Below are 25,522 nucleotides of genomic sequence, written 5' to 3'. Positions count from 1 at the left end.
GACACCTGGCGGGCTGGCACCAAGAAAGCCAAGGGGATATACGAAGTGTGCTGAAGTTCCCTCACCACAGCAGTGCCACCCCCGAGCCAGCCCGAGTCCCTTCACGCCTCTCCAGGCAGGGCAGACAAACGTGGGATTGCCAGAGAAGTCCTTTGCTGCCGAGAAGCCAAAGCAGCAAGAGACTCACCAGTTTGTGCCCAGTGTTGGGAGAAGCAACACTAGATACTCGCTGCTGGGGTCTTACTTGGAGCTTCCTGCCAAGCCAGGACAGGGGAGAGACGCTGCCAAACCTATAGCTCTCGTTACTGTAAGCTGAGAGGTGCCAAGAGCGAGGGCAACCCCGCCACACCACTGAGGAGCGCATGTATGAATGTGACTCTGAGGAAGCAAGGACTGCTCAAACAGCACAGCAGACACAGCTGTACAGACCCCACCATCACCATACAAAGGAACTGACAGGGCTTGGGTAGAGTTTTGTGGGAATTTTATTAATTTTTTTTATTATTTTCCTTTTTTCTTTTTTTTATACAGGCTAGCGTTGTACCCTTTGCTAAAACTGCTGATTCTGCCACATAAAACTAGAACAGAAATTTCTCAGAAATTCAGTCGGATCCCCTCTTTGTGAATTCCCTATCTGCCTCCCAACTGAACGGTCTGGATCTGTGTTTGCAGAAAACATCCCCTGTACAAAGTCTGACGTGCAGCTACACTGTTCTGACTGAGGAATGAAGAAACCAAGAGTCCACTGAACACTGGATTTTTTCCTGTACAACGTGGCCTGATGTGGAGCTTGGTCTGCCGAGGACAGCAAGTTAACCGTAGAGATCGTCATCGTTGTCTTCACTGTACACGTTGCCCCCACTGCCACCTCCTGTGCCTTGGCTCGGGCCGGCACCGCCTTGGTTTCCAGATGGGAACCTGTGTGCCACAGTGTGTAAAGGGAGAAGAGATGCTGTTAAAAAGCCTTCCAGCAGCTCAGAACCATCCTCCCCCTCCAGGCCAACACCCTGGAGCCAAACAGGACAGGCAAAATAAAGGAAGCCATGCAGAAGGCTCACACCACTGCTGGATGACGTTTATGTTAAACACAAAAGGGCTGGTGGACTTCAGGAGCACGAACAGAGCAGCTACAACTGCCCTGCAGCACAGCCTATGCCTGTCACACTCTGTACTAGCTGCTGTACATGCTGGGGAGAATGGGAATCCGTGGTGGAAGAGGGTTTTGTCACCCATAACCTAGCAGAAAGCAGCTGAGTGCTCTTCTCCGAGGCCTGCTGCTCCCCGCTGCCCTCCCCAACTCCCCCACAGTTACCTGAAGCTGCCGAAGCCACGGCTCTGCTGTAGAGTCTGTGCAAACATCTCATATTTCCTGATGTCATTGTCGCTGACAGAGCGGCGAGCAAAGCGCATGGCCTCCTCAAAGTGATCCCTGCGTATCTCAGGAACTGGGTCATCCTCCTCCACTTCCTGCAGTGGGGGAGAGGCCCCAGGTGAGCTATGAGCCAGAGCTCCATGGCCCAACAGCCAGCCACCTTAGGCCTACCCCAGGCCAGGATGCTCCAACACCTGCCAAGGCAGGGCTTGGACAGGGCAGACAGCAAGTCTGGGCTGCAGCAGACACCTTCAGAGCAAAGCGGACTATGAAGCACCCCAGGAGCACACACAAGAGAAGAACAAAGTGCTCCAGCTGCACACTCCTTGTGAGAGCCCACTTCTCCCCCTCTGAGGATCGCAGAGAGGAACACAGTGCATGTCACCCACCAGCAGAGGTGGACTGGCCGCCTCATGAGCAGGGAAAGCTTGGAGTGTCCCACTCACCATGGCAGAAGGATTGGTCTGCCTCTCGCGTTCTCGCTTGATCTCGCTCTCAATAGACTCGCGGATGGCCAGTTTGCAGGCACGCTGGCAAATTTCTGTCAGGTCAGCCCCAGAAAAGCCATTGGTCATCTTGGCTAAGAAATCCAGGTCAACATCCTAGTGAAAAACAAAACCAAGAGAGGTGCCTCCGTAACACCTCACCTCAGGCTACAGGGAGGTAGGTGTCTTCAGATCCCATGGTACCGAGGTGCTGCTTCAACTTCCACCCATTTTGAGATCAGCTGTCCAAGTTCCTGTTTCTGGGACAAGTTAACTACACAGAAAGGCAGACCACACTTCCTACCTCCACCAAGAATCCACAAGACGGCTCTAAATACCCCTGCACTGGTTGCCTTCAAGAAGGGCTGGGCTGACTTGGGCATTTAGGATATGGCTTGCTCACATCTCTCCCTTAGGAGTCAAATGAACAGTCAGACTGGAAACAGAGACGGGCACAGGAGGCCCAAGACAAAATCTTCCTCTTCTCCCTCAACTAAGGGAAAATTGCAGCCTTCTTTGAAGTTTTCCTTCCCAACAGAACCTAAAATGGAAATCTCAGCACAAAGAAGCTTGAGCTCCCACTTGACGTCTGCTTTTCTCCAATTAACTATCAACTGCACTACTGTGGGCTCCCCAGGCAGGTGATATCACTCTTGCTTTCAACAGAGTTCAGCAACAATTAACTGCAATGGTTCCTCTTCCATTTCCATTTCCCACCTCCGTGTTTCTACATTTCCTTTTCTTTCAGAGTACAAGAACCTTTTCCATCTTGCCATAACAGGCTTTCCTGTTCCCACACCATGGGCAGAACTCCACTGAGACAAAGACCTGCCATGCTTACACACTGACATCAAGCTCTGCTGATAGCTGGCCTCAGAGCCTAAGCCTTCCCCCACCTCTTCATTCCCATCCTACAGGGACCGAAGGTTTTCCAGCTCTGTACTGCACGGAGCAGCCACCAGCTCTCTGCTCTGTCCCCGTCCCCATCCTGTGAGGAGCATGTCCAGCACACAGAAAACCCAAGCGGGATGCAGTCAGGGAGCAGATCCTACCTTGGCAACTGGTGATTTCCTCAGGTTGGCTTTAAGGATAGCAACCCGAGACTTCTCATCAGGCAGTGGGATGTAGATGAGCTGATCCAGGCGGCCAGGGCGCAAGATGGCCGGGTCAATGATGTCTGGCCTGTTGGTGGCACCAATGATGAAGACGTTCTTCTTGGTGGACATGCCATCCATCTCTGTCAGGATCTGGTTGATGACACGGTCCGCGGCACCACCACCATCGCCGATATTCCCACCTCGAGCCTTTGCAATGGAGTCCAGCTCATCAAAGAAGAGCACACAAGGGGCTGCCTGGCGGGCCTAGAAAAAGCAAACGAGAACACTTAGTCCACGTTAATATCCCCTGGTGAGAATCATGCCAGTTCCACACCAAACCCACTTTCCTATTAAGGCAGGTCAGAGGGGTACTGAGGCACTGCTGCTGTAGAGAGCTTAGAAGAGCTGCTCCGGAACAGTCTCCTGTCCCACAAACCCTCCACTAAATTCTACTGAACAAGCGGAATTTCTCCACAGCTGGCAGCACTGTGAACCAGGAGGGTGACTCCAATGCCTAGAGGGAAAGCTGGAGCCAATTTGCCTCAACTAGAACTCTCTCTGCAAGATATGGGGACATCACTGTGTTATATTCAGGCACCCAAGAATCCAATATATTCCGTTGAAGAGGGAAATCAAATCGCTGCCTTCAGATAACAAGTACTTATAGGGAAAAGGTAGCCAGATCCTTCTTTGAGGCACGCACTGAAAGGAGGAAGAGACCATGGGCACCAACAGCTGCAGAAAAAGTTCCTCGAAAAAAGAGGAAAAAAAATTCTGCATAGTGGGAAAGCTCACACACATGCACACAGGCCCACAGAGGTCAGGGATTCTCAACCTCTGGCACAGATTCAGAAGACAAGGCCCTGCACAGTCTGATCAAATTCCAAAGTTATGTTCCTGCTCTGGACAAACAGCTAGACAAGATAGCCTCCAAAGTACCCTTCCAACTAAATTTTTCTCTCTCGCTCTCTTTCTAGCTTTACTCATTCCGTACGTTCCTTGACCACAAGGACAGGGATTCCCAAGATAATCCACACAGGTATTTTCTGGGACAAGATGTAACGCCATCTCCAGGACAACTGGGCAGTAGGAGTGACATCCTTTCTAAGCCATGAACATTGCAAAACAAAACCCCATCTGAAAATCTACAGATGGCAATGGCTAACGAGGTGACAAAGCAAGTTTTCAGGGATGTGAAGGATATCTATGCCATCCCAGCACTAGCCTCAGTGCTAAGGGGATTGGGGCATTTAATCATCTTTTAACACTACTGCAAATTGCTGTGAGAGAAAACAATTGTAATAGCTACATCGCTGAAAAGCATTTGTTCCCTCACACCAGGAAAGCAGCCCCTGCTCTCAGCACAAGTGGGGAAAAAAAACAAAAGACACCAGCAAGAACCAGTTCAGTAATACAGACACAGTGGAGACCAAGTTGTGGGGTGCCTCTGCACTAATGGGGCACAGGCAGCAGAAGAAACACTTACCTTGTCAAAGATCTCGCGCACATTGGCTTCAGACTCACCAAACCACATGGTGAGCAATTCCGGCCCCTTGATGGAAATGAAGTTTGCCTGGCATTCATTGGCAATGGCTTTGGCCAGCAGCGTCTTTCCACAACCAGGGGGCCCGTAGAACAGCACCCCTTTCGATGGGGTCATACCAAACTTGAGGAACTTGTCCGGGTGCTCCACAGGATACTGAAGAAGAACAAAACCAAGAAAAACATCTGGTGATGAGCCAGAACAGGCTGCTACCTTAGACTCATAGAATGGTTTGGGTGGGAAACGACTTTCAGTGACCGCCTGGTGCAACTTCTCTGCCATGGGCTGAGACACCTTTCCCTATATGAGTCTTGTGTCTCCTTCTACCAGGAAGACTGCCTGAGATTTCTGATGGGTTAAAGAAAGGATCCTGCCTGGAGTATTTAAATGGACAGTGGTTTGAAAAGCACCACAGCTAAATTGAAAGCTGCCTCAAACAACCTATTTATCTTTAAAAGCCAAGCCCCAGTTCAGGTAGTTTTCCAGGAGACCTAACCCAAACTTCACTCTATCCTGCAGAATCAAAAAGGGAAGAGCTCAATATCTAACCCATTTGTTCTTCCCTCCAGAGAAGGCAAGGTGTCTAATGTGAGCACGTGTCCTCAGCAACCAGGTCAGAGATTAGTGATGATTTTAACACAAGAAAATTAGATTGAAAATCAGATTCTCTTATTCACAGACAGGATGTTTCCATAGCACCAACTGAATGAAGGAACATACCAAACCCAAACCATCCCAATGCAGCCACCAGGAGTTTCCACAGATCATAGTGACAAAGTGACTCAACTACGAGGGGAAGGCTGTGGATGGAGTCTTCTTGGACTTCAGTAAAGCCTTTGACACAGTTTCTCACAGCATTCTGCTGCAGATACTGTCTGGATGGGCACACACTTTCCTGGGTTGAAAACTGGTTGGATGGCCGGGCCCAGAGAGTGGTGGTCAATGGAGTTAACTCTAGCTGGAGACCAGTTACAAGTGTGGTTCCTCAGGTCTCGGTACTGGGTCCAGCCCTGTTCAATGTCTTTATCAATGACCTGGATGAAGGCATTGAGTGCACCCTCAGCAAGTTTGCAGATGACACTAAGCTGGGTGGAAGCGTGGATCTGCTGGAGGGTAGGGAGGCTCTGCAGAGGGATCTGAACAGGCTGGACTGCTGGGCTGAGGCCAATGACATGAGGTTTAACAAGGCCAAATGCCGGGTCCTGCACTTGGGGCACAACAACCCTGTGCAGTGCTACAGACTGGGGGAAGTCTGGCTAGAAAGCTGCCTAGAGGAGAAGGACCTGGGGGTAATGGTTGACAGCCGACTGAACATGAGCCAGCACTGTGCCCAGGTGGCCAAGAAGGCCAATGGCATCTTGGCTTGTATCAGAAACAGTGTGACCAGCAGGTCCAGGGAGGTTATTCTCCCTCTGTACTCAGCACTGGCCAATGGCATCTTGGCTTGTATCAGAAACAGTGTGACCAGCAGGTCCAGGGAGGTTATTCTCCCTCTGTACTCAGCACTGGTGAGATCACACCTTGAGTACTGTGTTCAGTTCTGGGCCCCTCACCACAAGAAGGATGTTGAGGCTCTGGAGTGTGTCCAGAGAAGAGCAACAAAGCTGGTGAGGGGGCTGGAGAACAAGTCTTACAAGGAGCAACTGAGGGAACTCGGGTTGTTTAGCTTGGGGAAGAGGAGGCTGAGGGGAGACCTTATTGTTCTCTACAACTACCTGAAAGGAGGTTGTGGAGAGGAGGGAGCTGGCCTCTTCTCCCAAGTGACAGGGGACAGGACAAGAGGGAATGGCCTGAAGCTCCACCAGGGGAGGTTCAGGCTGGACATTAGGAAAAAATATTTCACGGAAAGGGTAATTGGGCACTGGAACAGGCTGCTCAGAGAAGTGGTTGAGTGACCTTCCCTGGAGGTGTTTAAAGGACAGCTGGATGAGGTGCTGAGGGGCATGGTTTAGGGGTTGATATGAATGGTTGGACTCGATGATCCAGTAGGTCCTTTCCAACCTGGTGATTCTATGATTCAGGACTTTCTGTCCCAGTCTTTCCCTTCATGGAAGGCTTCACAGTTACTTCTCACCTGTGCATGCGCTAATCACAGAATCATAGAATGGTTCGGGTTCAAAGGGACCTTAAAGATCACCCAGTTCCACGTCTCTGCCATGGGCAGGGACACCTTCTACTGGATCAGGTTGCTCAAAGCCTCATCCAGCCTGGCCTTGAACACTTCCATGCTGATGGGAAACCCTTCAGAGGCTCTCTATATGAGAACCTTCGTCTAGTTTCCAGCATGTAAAGCCACCACGTTAGAGGTTTCTCAGCAGTGGTCCCACTGCTGATCTCTGCTTGAGAGAATCAGAACTGCTGCTATTTCTGCACACAGCACCACATCCACCCAAGATGTCACTGTAGAATCAGCTAAGGAAAGCTTGGTGCTGCTTCCTCGTCAAGTTCCCTAAGATGGAACAGCATGGTATTTTTATCCCATTACAAGCAAAACATCTGCATTTACCCTGTTCACAGCCCTTACAGGAATCTAAGTAAGTTCTAGATTTTACTATTATAATTAATTTTCAAGCTGACTAAGCAAAAATCTGCTGGAAATCCTTACCTGTACAAGCTCCTGGAGTTCTCTCTTTACATCTTCTAGACCACCAATATCTTCCCAGGTAACCTGTGGCACCTCCACCACAGTCTCCCGGAGAGCAGAAGGGTTGCTCTGGCTCAGAGCCCACTATCGTTAGAAGAAACAGCATTATAAGAATTCAAAAACGTTACGTTAGCTGGCTTCAGATAAGCCATTAGACACTGCACCCCAAAGACAGAGGGGCCCTCCTGCATTACCCTAAAGTCATCCATGGTCACAGCCAGCGAGTTCATCACTTCAGCATCAATGGTTTCATCTTCTAAGTCTATGAGATCCATCTTCTTTCTGATAGCCTGAAGAGCAGCTTCTGAGCAAAGAGCAGCCAAGTCAGCACCAACATGGCCATGGGTCTCGTTTGCCACCTGAAAGCAGAGCACTATGACTCACAGGGATACACGCAAGCGCTCTGCAAGGGCAATGCACGCTCTGGTCACTCACTGGGAGCTGCAACAAGGCTTTGGAGGAACATCATTGCTTTGCTGCATATTCAAGACAAGTGCTACCACATATCTAATAGGCAAAGATATTGCTGTTCCACCTCCTACTTGAGATCAAAGCTGCAAATGGAATTCTGACTGTGTGCAGAAAGATAACCCTGAGGACTGCAGTTCTTCATTCAGGACAGTGATTGCAGGAACCATCCAGTTCACACGTGGTGCCCAGTGTCACCACAACACCCATTCAACTCTGTATGAGCTGTTTCAGGCTAGCTTTACTTTTAAAGAGAATGCCACAGAGAACAAACCCAAGAGGACAGTGGCCAGGCACTTCCAGAGTGGACCAATACACGTTTGTTTCACTTAGCCATACTACTGTAAATAGTGATGATTTTTGACCACTGGTGATCCAGTCCAAAGGAAGCCCAGAGATCACACATTCACTCTGTTTCATGCTGTCCTAAATGAGCAACTACATGTACACAATCAAGCCTTAACAACTCTTCCACTAAAAAACAGAGCACCACAAATTCCTGCCCACATACATAAGCCCTCCTAGTAGCATGCTACTCACCTGTTCCAGATCCACATCATCAGCCAGTTTCATGTTTTTTGTGTGGATCTGCAGGATCTCCAGGCGCCCGGTGGCATCCGGGATACCAATATCTACCTCTCTGTCAAAGCGACCTGGGAAGTACAAAGCGCACACTGAGCTGTTGGTTCTGTAAACACGAGGAGCTGTAGCTGCTGCCTTCCTTGGGCTGAACAACTTGTGGTAACAAGCCACAAACACAAACAACTTCAGAAAATGCTGGAGCTAAGCGTTCCTCTGCAGCATCTCCCAGCACAGTAGCAGAACCAGATCAGAGAAGGAGCAAAGGCCTAAGCCCACTTAGGGAAAGTGATACTACAGTATTAACGAGAGTTTAAAATTACATGAAAGAAGACTGCTGCATTAGTCACTTTTTATGGATCTCATTTATAAGGAAATATGCTTCCCTGAGCCAACATACCAAGAGACATTTTTATTTCTACCTTTGTGTCCTCAGCACAAGAGTCTGCAAATTTTTCAGAACTTTCACACCACCGCCCAAGCGGCAAAACCCACAAATTGCCCCAGTGTCCTGAGAGGAAGGAAACCTAGGTGTTACTGCAGCATCAGCTAAGGTACGTACACCTACCATTTGCCTCTGGCCACAGCTGTGCATCCAAACACCTTGCTACACATTTAAGAAGCCATTCTTTCCTGCACACTTGACTGGTTTGCTATTACAGACTTCACCAACTGTTCATACACCAGACATTCATCATCCACACCGCAAAGTTTCAAAAACCCGAGTCTCAGAAACTACCAGACTTCTCATCAGTAACAGAATGAGAAATCAAACAATTTAGAGCCTTCTGTAACCCAACATGAACGTTCCTGTAAGCACTTACTCCTTCAGTGTGCCCTGAAATAGCTCCACCTAACAGAGGCTAGTACACTTCTCCGCTTCTATTTCTACAAGTTCTAACCTAACACAGCATAGAAAATTATACCAAAGGCTGGAATCCTAGGAATGAACGTCAAACAAGCGGCTGGAAATAAGTCAATAGTTTACACAACACATAGAAGATGTTTAGTACCAGCTTCTGCTCAATACTTCCAAGGCCCCTGAAGCACAGCCCGTAACAAAGTTTGTGACACGCAGAAAGAGACTGCAGTTGCGGTTACCGAATCGCCTGAGTGCCGGGTCAATGCTGTTAGGTCTGTTGGTAGCTGCCATCACAATCACATGTGCTCTCTGTTTCAGCCCATCCATAAGAGTCAACAGCTGAGACACGATGCGACGTTCCACCTCTCCGTGTGTCTATGGAGGGAAAAAGCAGCTGTTAGACCAAAAGCTCTACAGCACAGGATCAAGGACTGCACTAGAGCAGATACAACAGGTACAAGCTGTTAAGAAACATCGCGAACTGAATTGGATTCTTCTCATGTCCAACAAACCCAGGCTTAAGTTCAAAACCACTTTACTCTGTAGTCAAAGGCAGAGATCCACACCTGCTGGTACCAAAAATGATATAACTGCTTCACCTTCTACAAGCTTGCTTTACCTTCTCTCTCTTGGGAGCAATGGCATCCAGTTCATCAATGAAGATGATGGCAGGAGCATTCTTCTCTGCTTCCTCAAAGGCTTTCCTCAGGTTACTCTCAGACTCACCAGCCAGCTTGCTCATGATCTCAGGACCTGAAAAACAGCAGCACTGTGGCACCCAGAGGAGAGGCAGCTGGCCCCACGGCATGCAGCTGAATGTTTTTAGTATAACATTCACACGGGAGAATCTATATTTCAAGCCAAAGCAAATACTATCAACCGAGTTCACTAAATCTGCAGCCGAACAGGCCAGAACAGCATGCAGAATTACTGTCTATCGTTATTCTGGTGGTTTCAGTTTACTCTAGCAGAACACAGCGCTAGCTGATGAGCTACCTTTAGCTGCCTCTTTCCTTACCCTATTTCACACTTGGTGAGCTTCTCTGTAACGTGCCACCACACACTGTTAATGCCAGTCCTAGCTTGCAAGAGAAGCAATTAAATTATATGGTGATGAATTATCAGGGCAAGGAAGGAAAAAGCTGTAAGATACTGAAGCTGCCTTTAGCTTATATTACCCAGGTATACACTTACCCCTGTAAGTTCCTGTTTATATTTAAACTCATTTTGTAAATGAGTTTTAGAAACCCAACACACCAAGACCATAAAAAAAGCCCAAACCCCACCTCCTCTCAGAAGAATAAATTAAAAAATTAAAATGTGAACACACCAATCCCAGAAGGAAGGACAGCATTCTAGAATTGCTGAACACTGGTGCAGGATTACAGATTTATTTTTATAGTGTTTTTCATCATGCTGATGGAAGCGGTAAAGAAGAGAAAGTATGCTTCAGAAGGATCCAAGAAAAAGAAAAACTAATCTCAAGAGCACAAAGCTTCTTGCTGGCTGATGTGTGCCAGCAGCAGAGCGACCCGTGCAGCCAGGTACTGGGAGTGCTTCATTACTGGTAACTCACCAGTTCATAGCAGCTCTGTCTACAACACTGCCCGCAGCTTCAGGCTCGGGACCAGAAGGCAAAGAACGCATCGCTAATTCTGACAACATTATTTTTATTATGCAATAGAAGTACAAGTGTCTAAAGAAACGGCTGGCTCATTAGCATTGAGTGACAGCTTCCACACACTTTAGGAAGTACATGACAAAGACGACATATGGTTAAAACCAGCCCATTTACATCTGATGTCTTAAGGTACAAAGCAAGCCACTTCCCTACTGCTGGTCACTGTTGTGCTATATGCTACTTTGCAATCACCTTTGCAGGCCTAAGTGACCGAAATCAGAGGAGCAACAATATAAGTACAAATATTTTTACCACAGCACCGACTGCAAAATTGGACAGAAAAGCAGCAAGGACAATTCAGAATCTGGTCTTAGCAGGCATAAACCAGTAACCACCACCACCACTACAGGTGAGGGCCATCAGCAGGAAGTTCTGTCACATGTAGCTAAGTCCCAAGATACTCGTTACAGCTTTCAGGAAAGTTCCTCCCAATTAATGTTATGTGAAACAGAATAGGTCTAGTGCTTTACTTGAGTGGAAACAGAAATCCCCAACAGATCAGCTTCTGTTCAGAATGGCAGAGCATAGTGGCAGCAACAGAAATAAGTGCCCTAAACCCACACACTTGGAATAACCTCACCACTTCACTCCCAGTGCTGCCCTCACTGATATAAATGAACACCCAGACAGACAGACTACAAGTGCCTGTGTTGCAAAGCTGCCTTCCATCCACCCTGCTTCAACACAATTACAGATAAAGGACGTGCCCCTGCTTCCACAGAAATGGGAGTCCCAGTGTCCCCAGAGGCACACTTGAAAGAGGTAAGGAAGGATGTCAGGGAGACAACATGGCTCTACAAGCCCTACCAATAATATTCCTTAACATATGATGGATGAATGATGGAGTCAAAGCAGCCCCAAAACCTACCATTGATCAGGAAGAAGAAAGCCCCTGTTTCATTGGCCACTGCTCGAGCAATCAGTGTTTTACCAGTGCCAGGAGGACCATACAGTAGGATCCCACGAGGAGGCTGAGGACAAAGGCAATGGTCTTAGGTAGTGAGCTGGTACCTGAATGTAAGCACTTAATAAACCCAGTCCAAAACTGCAATTCAAACTCATGCAGCAGCTGCCATTCCAGCACTGCTATCAACACCCTTACTACTTTGCATGAGACACAAACAAAAACCTTGCCAGTAACTGGCTGCGCTGACTTAAAGCATCACTCTGCTTCACAAGTTGCCAGTACTTTAATCTGTGCCCCAAACATATAAGAAAATACTTTCCTAATACCAGCACTAAAAAAAACCCCACACATTCCTTATTACCCTGCCCCCAAGGGCAAGCCTGCTGATCCACCCAGAGCATACGGGGGCTCTACCTTCACCCCGATGGCCTTGAAGAGTGCAGGGTGTCGGAGGGGAAGCTCCACCATCTCTTTGATTTGAGCTAGTTGCTTCCGGCAGCCACCAATGTCATCATAGCCCACTTCATTCAGTGACTCCTCTTCATCCTATCCAGAAGGAAACAAAACACGTGAGTAAAAACACTAGTTCAACAACCCCTCCCAGTCTGCAGAACCCAGGAATCTGAGGTTTTGCTTCTAGCCATTTCTTTGCCATCTTGAGATTCTCACTTTCAAGTCTTCCTGGTGTCTTCTACAACCGCTTTTTAGCTGTTTCTTCCCAGACATATAAAGGGAATTGCCTGCATGCAACTAGACTGCACTAAGCCAAATCCTCTTGAATGGCAGCCTCAGCTGCCCAGTTCCCTAAGGATTCCAGCACAAAACAAGCTTTGTGACCCCTCCCACAAGGTGGCTAACAAAGATGACAATGAAGCTCAGTATAGAATATACTTGTTCCTTAAACTGTAAGGGATATCTCTAACCACTTTACACACACCAGAGATCACACAAAATCCCAGAAAGGAAGGGACCTCCAGAGATCACCCAGTCGAATCCTCTTGCTAAAACAGGGTTACCTAAAGCAGGTTGCAAAGGAACGTGTCCAGGGAGGTTCTGAATAACTCAAGGAGGAGATTTCACAACCACTCTGAGCAGCCTTTTCCAGTGCTCCATCACCCTTACAGTTTTCAGCTCTCAGATGTAGTGTTGTCTTTTGAGATGGACTCAAATTAACAGAGAATGTTAAGATCCAGACATACCGAGAACACTAACTGTAACCAACTCTTCCAGTGCATCTCTAAAGCATCCCTTCATTTGGCTACCCATATTTCTAATGGCCTTAGTTATCTATAATTAATCCGTAATTAGGCCACAGTAAGACAACAAAATAACACAGTCTGGAATCTCAGCAGGGCTCAGTCCAAACCCCACAAACAGGAACTACTATTGCAAGCAGGTCACTCTGGGTATGGCCATAACAAGCACTGAAGGTCTCTGGGTTTGGGGTCTGCTGCCCTCTTTGGACCCTGTTCCACAGTTGGGGGAAAACTTTTTCCCCGTACGGACTGGGAATTTCCCTTGATCCAGCCTTATGAAACTGCCTCTAGTCCTGTCCCTGAGCACAGGCTCTCAGAAGACCTGGTTCATCTACCTTCTCCAATCAGGCAGTTAAGAGTAAGCTTGCCCCTTTGCCTTCCCTTCTCCAAGCTGCACTACCTTGCTCCTCCAGCTCCTCCTCATTTATTCCGACATCCAGCTCCTCACCATTTTGGTGTGCTCTCACTGTCTCTGCTGTGTCCTGAAGAGCCCAAACTGTGACCAGATGCAGTCTCACAAGTGTCACATAACAGTGACCTTTGCAGAAGGCAGTTAACCAGCACTCATCCTGATTAGCAGGTATACTTCAGCAAGTGTACAACCACCTTAGCTCATTCCTCTGAGATTTCCTACTCCGTAAGGGCAAGATGACAAGACCTGACAGACAAGGCACGCAACATGCCTCAAGCCTGGGACACTCAAGGCCAGAAATCTTAAAAATAAAGTTTCCCCAGTCCCTTAACATTGACTTTAAGACTTCAATTTTCTTATTGAAAAGCACCGATTTCCTTCTTTTCAGGTGGCATGAAACTTAGCAACTTTGTAAGCTCTCCTTGCTATAGATTAAGGGAACTTTGGAATTAAAAGGTGCATCCAAACCCAGCGTGAGATATCTGGAAGTAGATACAAAACCCGCTGCTGACAAAGTATAGCATCTCATCAGAAAACCTATGTGATGGCGCTGTCTCAGCATATGAGAAAGGACACAGGAAGTACATTTCTCTGACTGCATTCAACGGCAGCTCATCTCCCAAAACAGGAGTTTCTAACCATTCTAACCATTTTGCACAAAATGCTGAAACAGAAACTGCAAACACTGCTGCTCTCGAGGACTCTCATGGAAAAAGATCTCAGACAGGGGAGACTCAGCAGGAGAAGAGCGTGGCAGCGTTCTGCTCACCTCTCGTTTGATGGGCTCTCCTTCACAATGGATCACCGTGTCTGGAGCAACTATGCAGTAGGGACTCGGATCTGTCTCCACCACTTTGAACTCCACTGCACGCATCCCTCCACGCACCAGGAAGATGTCACCTGTAAAATGCCACACTTCAGTAGCCTGCTGCAATCAGGGTCTGCAAAACATCAACCCTTGTACTACCAACAGCCTCACAGGACAGAGAAGTGGGTTACACAGGCACAAACTGCTGGCATTTTTAAACAGTGATGCATTTTGAACTCCAGAGCTGCAGGTTCTGTGACTACGTGAGCATTGTTCAGACCCACAGTAGCTAAAGTTCTCAAATTTCATCCAGTAACAAAACAACAAACAGAACCAGCAAACAATAGAAAAGAATACTCTGCTCAAACACAAAACACGAAGGCAAGGCTTCACATTTCTTTCCCATTCAGTTTCAATTTAGCATTTCTAAAGCAGGCAAAAAGACTTAATACATTTTGAAGTTGTTATAACTAGTTGTTACTAGTTGTAACCAGTTGTGCCCAGTAGCAGAGCAATATATAACACTGCGACTCCTGGCTAAACAGGGCTACAGAAGCTGGATAATTTCAACTTGCATTTATGCTGTATTAGGATGCATTTGTTCCAGCAGAAGTGCTACTGGCACAACTCTAGTTAGAAGTCGATTTGGTTTTCTAACCAGTTATTAAATAATATTGCAGAAGCTAACTTGGTCAGGGTGCCAGATGGTATACCAAATCAATCGATTAACATTTGGGCAACAAACCAGTTCCATCAAGTTGTAGCAATTCAGAGTGCAGGAGAAAATCTCATTAAACTATCCGAGCCTTTTTTGATACTCTCCCATCTCAAGTACCAAAAAAAACCACAGAACTACCAAGCTGCTCTGCCAGCCAGCAGCAGATATCGCCCTTTCTTCTGAAGATTAGAAAAAATTAAACCAGCACCAGCAAAATCTCACTCCACGGATGACATTCTGATGCTTCACAGAAATCTGTGCAAACTACTGGAAATTCTCTTTATTCAGTTCCAGAACTAGCTCACGCTCGCTGCCATCAGGACTTCAGTCACAGGCACCATTACCTTTCCTGATGGGTCTGTATGCCTCCAGGAAGTATGGCTTGAGATACACCTCGAACAGATTCCCCGTGATCCCTTCTACTGTGTCATCAATTGGCAGCACGTGGATACGTTTGCCATATTTCACATCTGGGCAAGGCTGGATGCTGCAACAGAAGAAAACTCCAGTTAGCTACACCAGGCTGGACTTCCATGGAAAGGGCAGTGATGTCCCTTCCTAGGCCAGTACCAATGCCAGAACGGATCCTCCAAAGCCTCGGTGAGACTTCCCACCTGTACAAGAACATTTCAAAACTGATAAGGCAAAAATCACACCCATCAAAAGCTACTCACTCTCTGCTTTACTCCTCCCAACCCTATCCAAGACCACTTAGCATACTTTCCACCTCCTGCTTTTCTGTAGCACTCTCGCCATCCTTGAGGCACATTCACAAGTGACTAACGCAGCCTGAACACCTGCGAGAGTCATGAACTAATTTCTGTTCCAACAAGGAGCTACTGATGCAGCAGCTACAAGGGAAAAGAAGCTGTGCAAGTTCCTTCTTCCTTCCCCAACCTCTTATACCCTGCTACGCAGACCAAGACCCCTGTTGCTGGTAACACTGATTCTGAAAAAGTCCCTCACAGCACCCATCAGAGGTGACCAGTCTACAGTCAGGCATCTGCCAGGCCCACAGGGACATCTGGGTCTGGAGGCCCTTTACCCCTTTCAAAATGAACACTTTGAAGATTATTTTGCAGTGTTACGATAGCTCAGAGTATCAGGTTGGGGCAGATGGCTCAAACAGGCTCTGCCAGCTGAGGAAAGCTATCATGGAACTGCAGCTGTGCCTGTGACTTTTCATACTTGACTTTGCTTGAGATCCTTAACAGATTCTTCTCCCACACGCTTTACAGAGAGCACACAGCAGAAAGGGCAAAGGAAAAGAGACTTCCCCAGAAGGAAAACAGTTTTGAGACCAGAAGCAGGAAGCGATTAGCACATCGATCTGGATTTTGGCAGAAACCAAGCCACAGAAAGTCAACACAATCAGCAGTTATATATCAACAAGAAAAACTTCTGAGCGCAAGAGGTGTGAAAGTTCTTAGACCCTCACAACATAACTAATGTGAGGCTGAGAACCACCACAGACAGTCCCACAGAGACAGTACGGGCTGAACTGTCACACTAGAAAGGACTCCAACAGCAATCCGAAATCACGTTAAAGTAATGGTTCACCTTGGTTATAAATCCACAGAATGGCACAAAACACTGTTCTGTTCCACCGATACCACTGTTTAAAAGTTGCATTTTGTAGCAGTAATGGGATGTGCAGAAAAGCCTCATTTCTCTCCTCTGCAAAGTTTTATGTAATATATGCTGCGTTTAAAGATTATTCCAAGTATCACTTCAGAAAGTCCAGTGCAAGAAACTAGGCTTACATTTTCCCAGAACATGTGCGATATTGCAGGCTCAGGCGAAGCTCACGGGGAGGACCTGTCAGCCGTCCCATATCCAAGCCTGCAAACCAGCATTTTATGTTTCAGGAATGCTCACACATTTCTCCCCAACTCCCATGCCAGAATGGAACCTATCTCCTGCAAGCAGAGGCATGCACTTCAATGCTTTACCACGACTTTCTGCAAGCGCTGCACAACAAAATCCTTGCAACACTTATAAAGCATTCCTGTTTTAAAAGTTATTTTTATAGCAAAAATGGGAAAATGCAAAAAAACTTCAGGGATTTTTAATCTTGCTATTTTACTGCTCCATGCATTTCCAGCAAGCTTTAACTGCTACTCGCCATAGGGCAGCTCAGACACAACACTGCTTAACACTTGCCCCAGTTAACAGTGTAGACACTAAAGATTTAGGTAAGAAAAGTGTGCAAGTTCACCTGACAAAATAAATTTGGGAAGACAGCTGTGACAACAGTGGGATAAACGAACCACTCAATTTAATGACAGGATCTGGACTCGTGAAGGCCTTGAAGAGACTTCAGGAATCTTTAGTATAATTTTTTAGTATTAATCTGAATGTGCACACATCCAGAAACACAAGGAGATCCTCAGTGTAAGACGTAAGCTTGATCACATTTCTGTGATCTCTGGAAGATGCAAGGGTATGTCCTGCAGACACTGTCTCTGCTAATGACTTGATCAATTCAAACCCAGTGCATAAACTGTTTAGGCAATCGCTGGCAAATGAGTCCAGTTCTGGTCCCTGCTATACAGAAGAGATGTGGAGAGGCTGGAGAGGGTCCAGAGAAGGGACACGAAGATTATCAAAGGACTGGCAAACCTTCCACATGAAGCAAGGCCAAGAAAACTGTGTTTGATCAGCCTTGAGAGAGACCATATTACCATATACCAGTACATAAAGAGTGTCTACCAAGAGGATGAAGACTACCTTTTTACAAGGAGTGACATGGAAAAGAAAAGGGGTAATGAGTATAAGTTCCTCCTGGGGAGATTCCAATTCGATTTCAGAAGAAAATGTTTCACCATGAGAACAGTTAAAATGATACTGAAAATGCCAGCAAATAAAACTCTTAAGACTTGTTTTCGAGTCTTAGAACGCAAGCATCCTTTATCAGGCCTGGACCACACAAGGGAGTGATCTCTATCAATCAGGTGCGATGAGACAAAGGCTTGTGACAGAATAAGTTTCCCATTTACACGCATATACATAAATTTTCCCAGAAATTGTACGCATATTCTATTACTTTCTGAAGTCTAATTTTAATCTTAGGAAACAGTCAAAACTCTTGCTAATTTGGAGCTGGCTCCAGCTCTCTGCTTGACCCTGCCATTTGGCTAAGGCAAAAACTCCAAACAGAAGTGATTGCAGAAGAAAACGCATCTGTTCAGCACATATCATGCTTCACACAAGGCGTTATAATTTTCCAAGAATGAGAAGTGTCTGGAAAATAGCATTTTAAGGAAAATATTATCAGAGAAAGAAAATATGCTATCAGAGGAACATTCCGTGTAACTTTCAAAAAACACAACTACTTAGACAAAACTTAACTGTACTTTAGCTTAAATCAAAATATTCCACTTTTTGTAATAGTTACTTCTTGTATCAAAATACTGGCATAATCTCCCCAGGGAAGAGGCAGATTCCTCTCCACTGGACACTTTTAAGGCTCAGGTTGACAGGGTTCTGGGCCAACTCATTTAAACTACGGATCACCTAAAAGGTTGGACAAGATGATCCCTGAGGTCCCTTCCAGCCTGGCATTCTGAGAGTGCTCACCTGATCACATCACCCAGGCGCACTCTCAGGTTGTTGCGCACAACCCTGTTCATGCGAATCTTCTCATCTGAGCAGGTATCGTCTGACAGAACAATGCAGACCGCTTCCCTCCTCTTCTTTCCTTTTAGCAGGACAGTGTCTCCTCTGAACAGCTGCAACTCGTCCATTTTTGCCTGTGAACAGCAAGAGCATTAAAATAAGCTTTGACAAAAGAAAAATTCAATCATTTGAAAGAAAGTTGCTTGACTGCAGCAAACTACGTCTTGGAAACAATACACTAAATCCACAAGGACCGAGGCTCCCACTACACTAGTCAAGAGCTAATCCCACAGCCAGACAAGTTCAACTGAATCCCATGAGCTGAAAATCAAAATATATTTCATCACAGGAAGAGAATGTTAGAAAACAAGACAAACTCAACTCATAAATGCTGTGGCTTCTGCACGAACATCTAGATTCATGTTGCAAAGTAGCATTTCAAGCTAACACACAGCAACAGCTTGTGAATTACCAGACTAAATGATTTTTCACAGATGACACACCTGGGACAGTGACACAACACTGTTATCTTCATTGATGGCTTCATCAACAATTAACCGATTGGGCCTGTTCTTCTGCTTCAGAATAGCAGTCGATAAGTCATCCGCTTTGGAACTGGTGAGGAAAACATAAATTGTGAGTCTGAGTGATACTGCTCCCTGTATCCAGCCACTACCTCGTTTCCATCTCCATTTTCTACAGGTTTCTTTGTTGCCTTGTCTTTTTAGACACTACACTTGTTTGCAAGACAAAGGAAAACATTTTTCCCAGGCACTAGTTGCAGGAGTCCAGAAAGATGTTTTCTGTCAGTAAATACAACTACCTTACCAGCCTCCAATGGAAACGGCCACGAAGCTGTCTGTGAAAAGAAGTGCTCAGCGGGATGTTGCTGACCGTAAGATGTTTTGCCTCAAAGAATTAGTTGGACTCATCTGAAATCACATGTAACCACTGCCACCGAAGCAAAAGTTCAAGTCTTTCTGGTGTCAAATCCCAGATAAACAGGGGAATTAAAGGACAATGCTGCAGCTCCCCGGACCGGAAGAGCTGTAAGAGTTTAGCCTGTCAAGCCCTATTAGTTAAACCTAGCAAGCCAGTAGAAATATTCAAGCACTCATGGAAACAGGGGTTATCTCTCTTTTTTTTTCAGGACACAAGCACCTTTCCATAATACAATGCAGCTCTAGCACACTACACCATAAGCAATACGACAGATAATTTGTTCCCCTTGACAAAACAGAGCATATCAAACAGCAAAGGAATCAAAGAAGGGCAGATTAAGTGTTTTCCTTCAAATCTAACACAGCAAATAATTCACTCTATGAAAGAAATTTGAATTTGAATGGACCTATTCCTGAAGAGCTCTCGGAAGCTGTGTATCAATCAACCTCAACAGCAGTAGACTGATGTTAACTTCCCTTGGTGTGTGCCTAACTACTTTCTCCAAGTATTCCAGATGTGCCAGTGTCTAGTGTCGGAACAGAAACCTTCGCTCAGCTTGACTCTGCTTTGACTCTGACAAAGAAAATAAAAGTCTTCCTTTGTCCTAAGCAAGCAGCAAGCACCGGCAAAGAGCAGGAAGCTTCGTGGCCAATGGTGTTGGCCATGCACTTTGGCTCCATTTTGCTCTCTTAAGGACCAGATAACCAGAAGAAATCAAACCCCCAGTAGAAGTGGCCGAGCAAGCAGCTGCACAGCTTGAATACAGACTGCAGCGACTCTGTGTCACTTGGCACGCTCACTACATTTTTAGAAGTCCACCAGGGAGAGGTGAAGTACCTGCAGTGTGTTGTTACACTAGGTCCCCCCACATCCCAGGACAGAGGTTTTTCTGAGGCAGGCTATGCAGTTCTGGCTCCTTTCTGAGACATATAAAAGGAGAAAGAATACCAAAGAAGCCTATGAGGGAAGACAGCTTGTTTCTAAGAGGTTTTCAAGCTCTATGTACACCTGGTAACACAGGAAACATGTTGCAAATGACAGACAACACGAACTGGGAAAAAAAAAAAAAGGAGTTGTAGAACATGTCTTTCCTGGACTGCAAGTGCTGTGAATGTAGCCTTCTTCCTCTTTCCTTTAAAGAGTGCAAGAGGTAAGACATCTTTCCATGCGAGATGTTACAGATCCAATACTCTGAACCCCAAAAGACACAAGAAAGGCTACTGGACACATCCTGAAAAGCATTCATGAATTCCATCTTCAACCTAAAATGTGGATTTGGTAGAACCAAAGTATAGGATTTCCAGGAAAACTGAGAATGCAGTAAGAAAACTGTAGAGTACATTGTCAAGCTAAACAGGATCTTGTGGTTAAAACACTGCATAGACCTAACAACTTGCTTTTAAGAACCTTGTCTCAGCATTAGCTCCTGGCCACTGTAAATTTAGCAGGCAAATTTTAAAACTTGAGCTAAGGGACCTCAGAAAGAAACAATGCTCTTGTTCAGCCTGTTTGAAGTGTGACTGTAACTCACACCCCTCTGCACAAGAGATGTGGCTCCAAAGGCCTTTTAACAAGAGAACGCTGCCAGACTTCGGCTACATAAACTGTCACAGAAACTGAGCAGCTGTGCCTCGGGATGTGGGATGTCTGACAAACAGTCTGGAAGACAAGATGAAAAACAAACAGAAGAGGAACAGGACAGCAAGTAGCAGCTTTTGGACCAAAACTGCAGAAATCTGGAAAGAAAGTTCAGATACCTCTGGACACACAGCAGTGCTGAAGACCACAGGAAGAGGTCTGTTTAGTTCTGCTGAGCATGAGACAAAAGTTTTAGCACCGAAGAACTGAATCTGCAGTTTCCTAAGAAAGCAAGGGCTGGATCAATGTTGTCAGCACATTACCCCACTTAAAGCAATCGAAAAGCCTGGAGGCATTAAAAATGGAATAAAGGTCTACAAGAAACAGCATGCAGGCATCTAAATGCATGGGGTCAGCTTCAGTTACCCGACCTGGATGTTCTGTAGGCAAAACCACAAAGCATTACGGAATTACATGCCAGCTACACAGCAGTGATGCTATTTCTCCTACAAACAGGAGTGAGGACTTTGAGGGAGAAGCACTTCCCATCCTCCAGCAGCAATTTAGAAGAGTGTTATTATTACCATTTCCCTCACAGCATCTCTCCTGGGGGCTCCTCGTGCTGTAACTGAGGTGATAGAGTAAATATGCCTGTGCATCTCAGCCACGCTCAATCCCCAACATCTGTGCACCAGCAAAGGAGGGAATGAACTGAAAATACTAAGCAGAAGACCTCCAGGCATAAGCCGGGGCTCCGTCCTGCCAACTTTCTTATATGTGTTGCTAAATTCCGTCAAAGGGCAGGGCAGAGAGCTAACCTAGGTAATTGTTAAAGATCCTCAATGAGTGTGCCACCAGAGAGGGCCTGGTGGAAGCCCTCTGGATCATCTCCCCAGCTCCTTCACACATTTCCCCTCTCACTCCTTTCTTTTACTGACTCAAAGGCATAAACTGAACACAAAACACAACTTTGGAGCTGTTTTGGGATTAGAAGTAATTCAAAGCCTGCGTCAAGCCTGTCCCTAGACAGAGGCCAGAAGCGAGGACATAATCCCCAGCACAGCTAATGGCCAAACTTGCACATAAAGTGCAAGACACTAATACAATTGAAGCACACATGTGCCAGACAAAAATAACATGGTCCAGGTCCCCGCCCTGAGCCCCCTTTTCTCCCTCAGTAAAGCACTCCAGTAGCCCCATCTGACATAGGGAAGGGGGCAACACGAGACTCTTTACAGCTCATATCGAGACTCTTTACAGCTCATATCGCTTTCACTCATATCACTTCCTCAGAGCTCCCCTCCTACAGCATGTGGCAACGCCCAGAGGCCACACATTATGGTGGAGAGTAGGAAGAGAGAGGGCATAAAGTAATTACCAATTAGTGATTCTTCTGGAACCAACTACCAATCTCCAAAGCTCCAATGAAACCAAGGAAATAAGTTATTCCTGCAAGTCAGTGCTAAAAATACAGAAAAAGGCACTGACTCAAACCGATTCCAGCTGCAGTAATGAAAGTGAAAACAGGCATATCTTCTCTTCAATATCCTCATGAACTCGCTTCCGAAACAAAACCTGTCAGCAGTTTCTTACTGTCCCGAACATCCTGTTACAGACTGAACTGGGAGGTATTTAAAAAAAAACACTCACTGGAACAGCACACGACAACCCAGTGGTGAGCTCATACCCGTACTCGAGATGCCAAGCTCCCTAACGCTGTTTTGGACAGGTAGGCACATGCAAACAAGCATCCCTTCAGAAACCACACTCTCTGAGCTCTTGCAATGCCACTGCTACGCTAAAGCTCCATTCAGCAAGATGGCTGCCAAAACCACCAATCAAAAAGTAACTGGTTTCCAGTTGCAGAGTAACTTTTGTCGACTCCTAACTTGTGAAAACAACTCTGCTAAAGCACAAATTTCTTTTTCAGAGACACTGTTCACCTTGCTGAGCTGCGAAACACAGCTGTGTGACCGTCACTTCCCTTACATGCTCCACCACAGACACGGAACTCTTGGCACACCTCGCTGGGAATGACTCAGGAGGGACAAGCAGGTCTCAATTTCATAAGTTGCAAAAGAAAAGGAGAACACAAACAATGTCCACTAAGTGATCCGAAAGTGCCTCTGGCAAGGCCAAAAAAAGTCACTTGAAATATTCTCGGATTTGGGAAATCTATCTTTAGGTTCTATTTTCTATTATGCTCTTGGGGAGCAACGACGTGGCTGGGAGCCGAGAGGCCACTGTTACCCAGCTTGTTTTTGAGGAGCATGGAAGACGATCCTCAGCCTGGAACTGAAAACAGAGCGAGGCGGAGACACCGGAGACGAAAATACACTCGATTGCCTCAGCCGCCGTAGAGACACAACATGTCTGCCCCGACCATGCCAAGTCACTCTGCCGGCCCCAGGCCGGGATGTCGGCATGTGCCCAGCTCCGGGGTCTGGGGACAAAGCCCAGGGCACGGCCAGAGCCAGGACACGGGGGGAGGCACGGGGGCTCAGCCCAGGCCAGCGGGAGGCACAGGGGCACAACGGCCGAGACAGAGCCCGAATCCGGTGGAAAATAGCACAGAGACCCGGCTGGGAGGTGCGATGGGGGACAGGGCCGGAGGGAGACACGGCCACGACCGAGAGAGAGGCACTGCCGAGACAAGCACAGGGGGGGAGACACCGCGAGAGGGAAATGGGAGGCACGGCCAGGCCTAGCCGAGGCCTGAGCCCAGCAGGAGAGAATCATAGACCGGTTTGGGTTGCAAGGGAACTTAGAAGATCATCTAGTTCCAACCCCCTGCCATGGGCAGGGACATCCCACTACACCAGGCTGCCCAAGGCCCCATCCAACCTGGCCTCGAACCCCTCCAGGGATGGGGCAGCCAGAGCTTCCCTGGGCAACCTGTGCCAGTGCCTCACCACCCTCACGGTGAAGAAATTCTTCTCTATTTGAAGCCTATATCTCCCTTTCTCCAGTCCATACATTATTCCCCCTCATCCTATCACCACAAACCTTAATGAATAATCCCTCTGCGGCTTTCTTGTAGGCCTTTCAGTTACTAGAAGCGGGAAGGAAATGCGAGGCACGGCACGGCCTGGAGGAACCGCACAGCGCAAAGGCCACGCGAGAGGCCTGGCCCGGCCCGGGCCCCACAACAGAGAGACCCGGCCCGGTCCGGGCAGGGCCCGGTAACGGAGAGGAGAGGCCACGCCAGGCCCGGCCCGGCCCGGGCCCGGTGCGAGGCCCGGACGGGGATAATGGAGAGGCCCGGCCCGAGCCCGACAGGAGACACGGGGTGGGCAAGGCCCGACGGGAGAAACGCTGGGAGGGAAATGGGCGACACGGGCAGGCCGAGGAGGAGCGGCCGGGGCCCAGGGGGAGCCCGGCCCCGCCAAGGCCCCGTGAGGCCCAGCCCGGCGGGAGGCGCCCCCAGGCCGAGGCCCGGTAAGCGACGCGGCTGGGGCGAACGGCGAGGCCCATCCCGGCGGGAGGCCCTCCCGTGAGGCCCTCCTCCCGCACTCACTCGGATCCCGAGGCCATGGCGGGGCGGCGGCGGCGGCTCGTGGTGCGGGGTCGGTTCAGGCGCTGCGCGGGGACTGCGGCCTCAGCGCCGACTCATCGCCGGGGGGGGGCGGGGGGGCGGGGACCGCGCCCCGCCCGCCCGGCAACAGCAGCCGCGGGCCAATCGCAAATTCCGGACGGGCGGCGGCTCCGCCAATGGGAATGCGAGGAGCGAGCGGCGGCCCCGCCCCCGCGGCCAATCAGAGCGAGGCGTGAGGGCCGGGCTGGGGGGGAGTCGTGAGCCCCGCGGGGTCGGGGAAAGGGGTGGAAGGGGGCCGAGGGTCCATCCAGTTCCAGCGCCTGCCACGGGGAGGGATACCTCCCACCAGAGCAGGCTGCTCAAAGCCCATCCAGCCTGGCCTTGGACACCTCCAGGGATGGGGTGTGGCAGGGGGCTTGGAAATGGGTGATCTGTAAGGTCCCTTCCAACCGTAACTGTTCTGTGGGTGTAGGATGCTATGATCCACAGCTTCCCTGTGCAACCTGTGCCAGGGCCTCAACGCCCCAGTCGGGAAGAATTTCTTCAATATTCAATGTCCAATATAAATATTGCCCCCTCCAATTTAGAGCCGATCCCCCTCATCCCATCACTCTATGCCCTTGTAAACCGTCCCTCTCCAGCTTTCCCATAGTTCCTTCAGGTACTGGAAGCTGCTCCCTGGAGCTTTCTCTTCTCCAGGATGAACAATCCCAACTCTCTCAGCCTGTCCTCACAGCAGAGGTGCTCCAGCTTGATCATCTTCATTGCCTCCTTTGGACCCATTCCAACAGTTCCATATTCTTCCAGAACTGTCCGTGACACTGCAGGTGGGGTCTCACAGGAACACAGTAGAGGAGCAGAATCACCTCCCACACCCTCAGTCATGGAGTCCAATTCCTGTCCATGCACAGGACAACCCCAGCGCTCACAACATGTGTCTAAGGGTGCTGGCCAACTGCTTCAGGCTTGGCACCATGACCGCTTCCCTGGGGATCCTGTTCCAGTGCTCCACTACCC

General features: G+C 48.0%; 2 protein-coding genes across 2 annotated transcripts; one reads left to right on the top strand and one right to left on the bottom strand.

Annotated features, from left to right (window-relative positions):
- Positions 1-483: 483 nt before the first annotated feature.
- Positions 484-24,602, bottom strand: VCP (valosin containing protein). The gene is made up of 17 exons (XM_054054420.1): positions 24,488-24,602; positions 18,954-19,065; positions 18,412-18,584; positions 15,177-15,319; positions 14,076-14,206; positions 12,053-12,184; positions 11,600-11,702; positions 9,670-9,803; positions 9,290-9,425; positions 8,150-8,262; positions 7,336-7,500; positions 7,103-7,225; positions 4,441-4,653; positions 2,910-3,218; positions 1,819-1,974; positions 1,313-1,467; positions 484-918 (listed from the first exon to the last, which is right to left on the bottom strand). Exons 1-17 carry the CDS (start codon positions 24,502-24,504, stop codon positions 813-815), a joined length of 2,421 nt encoding a protein of 806 aa, XP_053910395.1. The 5' UTR covers positions 24,505-24,602; the 3' UTR covers positions 484-812.
- LOC128850400 (uncharacterized) lies at positions 4,660-7,089 on the top strand. The gene is made up of 2 exons (XM_054054421.1): positions 4,660-5,897; positions 5,979-7,089. The coding sequence occupies exons 1-2, from the start codon at positions 5,304-5,306 to the stop codon at positions 6,390-6,392; spliced, it is 1,008 nt and encodes a 335-aa protein (XP_053910396.1). The 5' UTR covers positions 4,660-5,303; the 3' UTR covers positions 6,393-7,089.
- Positions 24,603-25,522: the final 920 nt, after the last annotated feature.

The sequence above is a fragment of the Cuculus canorus genome, chromosome Z, assembly GCF_017976375.1.
Source record: "Cuculus canorus isolate bCucCan1 chromosome Z, bCucCan1.pri, whole genome shotgun sequence".
Lineage (NCBI taxonomy): Eukaryota > Metazoa > Chordata > Aves > Cuculiformes > Cuculidae > Cuculus > Cuculus canorus.
This window is presented reverse-complemented; position numbering and strand designations above follow the sequence as displayed.

Excerpts from the sequence above, each read along its gene's own strand:
- VCP (XM_054054420.1), bottom strand. Across the intron at positions 11,703-12,052 it reads TCAAGGCCATCGGGGTGAAG|CCTCCTCGTGGGATCCTACT; the intron begins GTAGAGCCCCCG and ends CTTTGTCCTCAG. Across the intron at positions 919-1,312 it reads CGTGGCTTCGGCAGCTTCAG|GTTCCCATCTGGAAACCAAG; the intron begins GTAACTGTGGGG and ends TGTGGCACACAG.
- LOC128850400 (XM_054054421.1), top strand. The coding sequence starts at position 5,304 with ATGGAGTCTTCTTGGACTTCAGTAAAGCCTTTGACACAGTTTCTCACA. Across the intron at positions 5,898-5,978 it reads TGACCAGCAGGTCCAGGGAG|GTTATTCTCCCTCTGTACTC; the intron begins GTTATTCTCCCT and ends AGGTCCAGGGAG.